Source organism: Vipera berus (assembly GCF_964194415.1).
Source record: "Vipera berus genome assembly, chromosome: 5".
NCBI lineage: Eukaryota > Metazoa > Chordata > Lepidosauria > Squamata > Viperidae > Vipera > Vipera berus.
Genome location: NC_138207.1, coordinates 30,685,384 through 30,691,383, shown reverse-complemented (window position 1 = coordinate 30,691,383; position 6,000 = coordinate 30,685,384). Strand labels below are relative to the sequence as shown.

The following is a 6,000-nucleotide window of genomic DNA, read 5'->3' as shown; positions in this document are numbered from 1 at the left end:
ACGGCACAACTAATTTAACAAAAAAGCAGCTTTTAGACTTTCATAGTTTGATTTTATATAGCCATAGACTAAACAGAATAAGGAAGTACCAGACCACCTTACCTGTCTCCTGAGAAATCTGTATGGAGATCAAGAGCAACAGTTAGAATCAGACATGGAACAAACAATTGGTTCAAAATAGATTAAGGAATACAACAATATTGTCACCTTTCTTATTTAATTCATATGCAGAATACATCATGCAAAATGCTGGGCTGGATGAATCACAAACTGGAATTAAGATTGCCAGGAGAAATATGCAGACAATACCATGCTAATGGCAGAAAGTGAAGAGGAACTAAGAGTTTCTTGATGAGGGTGAAAGACGAGAATGCGAAAGTTGGCTTGAAACTCAATATTGAAAGGGGGAAAAAAACCCTAAGATCTTGGCATCTGGTCCCATCATGTCCTGGCAAATAGAAGGGGAAGAAATGGAAGAAGCGATAGATTTTATTTTCTTGAGTTCTGAGATCACTGCAGACAGTGACTGCAGCCATGAAATCGAAAGATGCTCCTTGGAGGAAAGCTATGGCAAATCTAAACAGCATATTAAAAAGCAGAGACATTAACCTGCCAACAAAGGTCTGTACTAATAAAGCTGTGGTTTTCCCAGTAGTAATGTACTGTATGGCTGTGAGAATTGGGCCATAAGGAAGGCTGAGCGCCGAAGAATTGATGCTTTCAAACTGTGGTGCTGGAGAAGACTCTTGAGAGTCCCTTCGACTGCAAGGAGATCAAATCAATCAATCCTAAAGGAAATCAGCCGAGTGTTCTTTGGAAAATACTAAAGCTGAAGCTCAAATACTTTGGCCACCTAAGGAGACAAGAGGACTCACTGGAAAATACCCTAATGTTGGGAAAGATTGAAGGCAAAAGGTGGTGGTGGCAGAGGATGAGATGGTTAGATAGCATCATTGTCACAATGAACATGAACTCCAGGAGACTGTAGAGGACAAGGGAGCTTGATGTGGCTGTGGTCTGTGAGGTCATGAAGAGTCACTCATCAGTTAGTGATTGAATATCAAACAAAAGAGTAAAGCATTTTCCAAATTAGTAAGTCAAATGAATAAAGAGTTCTTTCTATGCAAAATCATTCAATGCTAAGAATCTTTTTATATCTTCTTTGTACCATCAAAAGAAAGGTGATGTGTTGGACAACTAGAAATACAAAACAAGTTTGAATCAACAGGTATATCTATATTTGGACAGCAAATTATTCAAACAACATATGGATAAATGTGAATACAGCTCATCACATTTGGCTTTTTGGGGGACTGCTTCAAACTTAATTTGTTTGAAATTAGGATATAATATTAATTGTATTTTGACTAGGAATTTCATTCATATATATTTTTATTCCTCTTCATTCCATATTTATCCTGTTTTCAGAATTGGATTATAACTGCCTATATTAATTTTTATAGTTCAATTTTTATGATTCTGTCAACATATGTAAAAAAAATCCCTTAAATTAATACGTGTTATCATTTGGCTACCATAAAGTCTAGCCAACCATTAAATAATTACATTTTAATACAAGTAGACAAAACCAAATCTTATATAAAATTATTGTATTAAATTTCTCCAGGGTATTTCATGTTAATCCTTCATTGTACATTGTAAATTTGCATTTTAAAATACCTTTGCACAATATTTTATATATGATAGAATTCTGACATACACACACTATACACAAAAATACACTTGATATTCATGCCAATTTATCAATCTCATTTGTTAGGTAGACAAAACGTTTTCTAGAAAGGAAATTATAAAATCTGCACATTTTCCCTTTAAGATTTTAATAAAATACCACTTTGTACAAGATTTGTGAAAAAAATCCAGCATTTACAAAATACACTCTAAGAGGCCTTAAGCCAATTATTTATGTCTCACAACATAAAAAAACCCCAGGGCACCATATATGGAAACTAATACTGATCTGGCTGATTCATAAGAAAATAAAAATGGAACAGATGTAATGTAGAGACATGAATAAAATCATTGAAAATAAGTGGCAATTTGGATTAAAACAGAAATATAAATAGAATAAGAAAAATTGGATATTTTTGCTGGTTCTAGGTTAGCCAACTTTTCCTTTAGCGGCTAACACACAATTTATAGATTTTGACACAGGAAAAAACCTTCCAGGGCCTAGAGTAAGGATGTTTATATTCCTAAACATGTAAACAAAATGCAATTCAGCCTTCAGTCACAATGGCAAATAAACGTGGTTGTCTTCCATGGAGATCTGTAACCGGACCATACCTGTTACCAAAACCCAAATTAACAGACAGCCTGATCTATTTATAATCAGAAAAATAATAGGCTGATTCCTAAACTACTATGGATTTAAAACCAAATCCCAGCATTAAGTAAGTATTCTCTGTTAAACATAATTCAAGGCAAAGTATAGTTCATTTAAATTGAAAGTGTTGAGTAGTGCACTTCCCATGCTGTGATGTAACAATGTACTAATTTTGCATGAAAATCTGCATGTTAAAAAAGCAATCTTGGATCAACATGGATTCAGCTTGGATGCAAGTATGTGGAGATAATATATTGACAGCATTATTTAGGGTATTTTCCTATGGTGAGATTACTCTAGCATGAGAAATGTGTTATTTGAAAATGATCATACTCATTCATATAATGCTACTGCTGCTTCCAATAAAAAAAAATCTGAATGTTTCAAAAGTTAGTAATGAAACAGTATCATGCTGATTCATGTTTTATTTCTCTCAAAATATACTGCAGGTGAACAATAAAACAAAAAGAAAAAATTTGTGGTGTGTCTGAGTTAGGACTGTCAATTTTCTTTTTTAGGAAATCATATAAAATTTTTATCCTATAAAAATAACTTTGCCAAATTGTAGAGTTCATTTTCCTCAATAAGGATAGGTTCAGAGCTCATGCTGTATGCCACATCCAAATGTATAGGATTACTGAGCAATGTGCAGAAATAATCTTTATATTTAGGATAAAACCAGATCAATAATTTGTATACCTCATTTGCTGGAACATGGTGCCATTTAGTTAAAGACATTTATTTTCAAGTTGTTCTTAACCCTCATTTGTTAGTGACTGTTCAAAGATATGATGGCGCTGGACGAAGAGACTTACAACCCATGCCGTGACTTACAGCTGTTGCAGCACGCCTATGGTTGTGTGATCAAATTTTGAGTGCTTGGCAGTCTGCCTACATTTACGACCGCAGGGGCGCTTCAACTCATCCTCACCTGGGCCCCCATCTGAGCCTTTTTGGAACCCTGACACCTTGTGCTCCACTGCCTTAGCTGACTTTCACTGTCTTCTTCCTCCCAGTGCTGATGAGACATGCCCGGCCTGGTTGGTGGACTAGGCTTCAGATGTGGCAAAACAATAACAAAGATTTTGTAACCAGTTTGTGAGTGGGGATGAGGTTTGTGTTCCTAAAAGAAAAAAAATCCTCAAAGCAACCCCTTGTAAAGAGCTTCTGGACAGAATGAGCTCACTGTTCCAACCCTCCTCTCAGCTTTGCTGAGAAGCTTTTTGCAAAGGGGCTGCCCCACACAGCTGAAGTCCTGCCCAGCCAAGCAGCCAGGTTAGGCATCCCTCATTGGCAGTGGGAGCAAGGAAATGGTGAAGGTCAGTGGGGGGTTGCAGAGCAGAGGGGTCAAGGGTCTCCTACTGCAGGGTGGTGAGGTTAACTAGGACTGGGCTGAGCCTCCCATGGTGTGTCACACAGCTTCACAGTCCTGCTGTTCTGGGGTTGCTAGCTGCCCCACAAGGCAGAGTGCAGGGCGGCCAAAAGGCAAGAACTGGGTAGGAGATGGTGGGTGGGTGGGAACTGGAGGCAGTCCAGTTACCTTATGGGGACTTTGGCTGGGAGGGACAGAGACCGGGATGGTTTGGACTAGGGTAGGTACTCGCTTAATGATCCATAGTTCTTGATTAATGACAGAACAAGGACTGCTGGGATTGCAATCATCAAGCAATGTATTCAATTTCATCTTACTTAATGACCACATCACTTAGTGACAGAAATTCTGGTCCTAATTGTCATAAGTTGAGGACTACCTGTACAATAATTTTAGGACATGTTTAAGTTGTTACATTGCTTTGGTATAAGTCCTAGATATAATTTTATTTAAAGTTGGCAGTGCCACAATAGTTAAAATCTATTCACACTGTATCAGATTAAAAGAATCATATAGAAATAAAATAATGGCTACATATAGTTTGTAGAAGTTATGTAATCTTTAAAAAGGAGACAAATCATCAGGAATAATTCTTTCAGACTCATTTCCAGTTTTAAAAAAGCAATTCTAGCACTATCAATATTATTGCTGCTATCTTGTGTTAATGTTTAAAAGCCATTTAAAAAAATTAGGCAAGATGGCTAGTGTTACTACCTTATTTTTATCAACTAAATAAAGTCCTTTAATGAGCATAATTAGTATTAAAAATAATGCAACTGCCAGAAAATATTAATTAAAAGCATAATTTGGATTAGAATTAAAATTTAAAATTGTATTTATTTGTATAATACAATAGAAAGGTATGTATTGTGTATAGCATACTTATTCTGAAGATTTCGATGCACCAAAATTGACAGCCAATTTTCTGGGTTTTCGTTTGCTAGAAACATTTGGTGTTGACTTTTTATGAGGTGCCCTTGAATTTGGAGATGCCATTTTTTCTTGAAAAGATGTTGCAGACTGAACAGTTTGAGAGGGTCTTAAAGGATCTGAGGAAGTATCTGGTGAGTTCAGTTTTGTGGTGTCAGATATTGACTGATCATTCTTCAACTGTGCATCCTGAAGAGAAGCTTGGAACTCCTTAGACTCAAAATTTGTTTTGTTTGCAGCTGTTTTTTTAGTTACCTAAAAACAAAACAATAACCTGAATTACTTTTCTAAAATCAGAAAATGTATTTATATATACATTCTGTCTGCTTTCAGACTTACCTGCAATGGTATAAATTGGTTATGTGTACCAGCTGGTATATTTGCAGGATATGCGTTTCCAGGATATGAACCTGTGTAATAAGATTTGTTGTGAACTGGCACTGGTGTTCCCCACTGTACTGAGCCAAAGGCAGGAAATGATGAAGGAAATATATTAGCTGTGAAAAGAATTGGATATATATTAAATAAAAACCTTCTTTTTCATTTAAACTGATCTTAGTGGGTCTGTTTTCAACAATACCCACTAAATAAATTTGGTAACTGCAAGGTCTGAACTGATGTTACTGCAGCAGAACCCCTATAGCCTCTTACTTTACTCTATAAAATTAATTAGAGAGCAAGAGGCACTTCAGGGAACATAATTAACTTTTTTATACATTATTCAATTGGTTATTTTTTTATTGTACAACTTGTCTCCCTGCAATTAACTTTTTTTCAACCAATAATATACCTATTTCATGAACATTATTTCACTTGTTCACATTAAAAAGAATGCAAAATAACTGTTTTTCTATGAAAGGCGCCATTCAATTATGTATAATCAACTAAGGGGCATGAGGAGAGCTACTACTGCTTTTCTCTTTTTCCCAAGCCCCAGTCTTAAATGAAAAGTATAAATAAATTCTTGCCAAAGCATTTGCAAAGAACTAGGACTAAGTGAGGCTTGAATCATTTGAATAGCCACTGTCTAGAGAAGGAAATACATTCTACATTTTTGGTATGGAAGAGATTTCACATCCTGAACATCTTTGAACAAATAAAAGATAACATTTAGCAAATTTACCAGTTTGTTGTTGACTGAAAACTGGAGGGATAGATCTAGGTGCCATAAGATTTCCCAGTGGCTGATAATTTGGAAACATTGGTGGGGGTGGCAATGGTTGCTGCGGTGGCAGGGGAAAATTCATCCCAATAGAGCTCTGTATGAAAAAGATAATGTTTTCATCATTAGAAAATAGAAGCATTATATGTTAAAAATTCAGTACAGTGCAACAGTTTCAGAACATTTAGA

At 35.8% G+C, this 6,000-nt stretch overlaps 1 protein-coding gene across 5 annotated transcripts in view; it reads right to left on the bottom strand.

Annotated features, from left to right (window-relative positions):
• Window positions 1-6,000, bottom strand: part of XRN1 (5'-3' exoribonuclease 1) — a 56,017-nt gene continuing 50,017 nt past the window's right edge. Inside the window, exons 41-44 of one of the 5 annotated variants that reach the window (XM_081329341.1) lie at window positions 5,773-5,908; window positions 4,989-5,146; window positions 4,602-4,904; window positions 1-118 (exon numbers count right to left, since the gene is read on the bottom strand). In XM_081329341.1, coding sequence (XP_081185467.1) covers window positions 4,602-4,904; window positions 4,989-5,146; window positions 5,773-5,908 — 597 coding nt within the window. In that variant the 3' untranslated portion in view covers window positions 1-118. Of the gene's footprint in view, window positions 119-1,132; window positions 3,402-4,601; window positions 4,905-4,988; window positions 5,147-5,772; window positions 5,909-6,000 lie in introns of those variants that run through there. The other 4 variants (XM_081329338.1, XM_081329339.1, XM_081329340.1 and 1 more) reach the window with 4 other exon arrangements.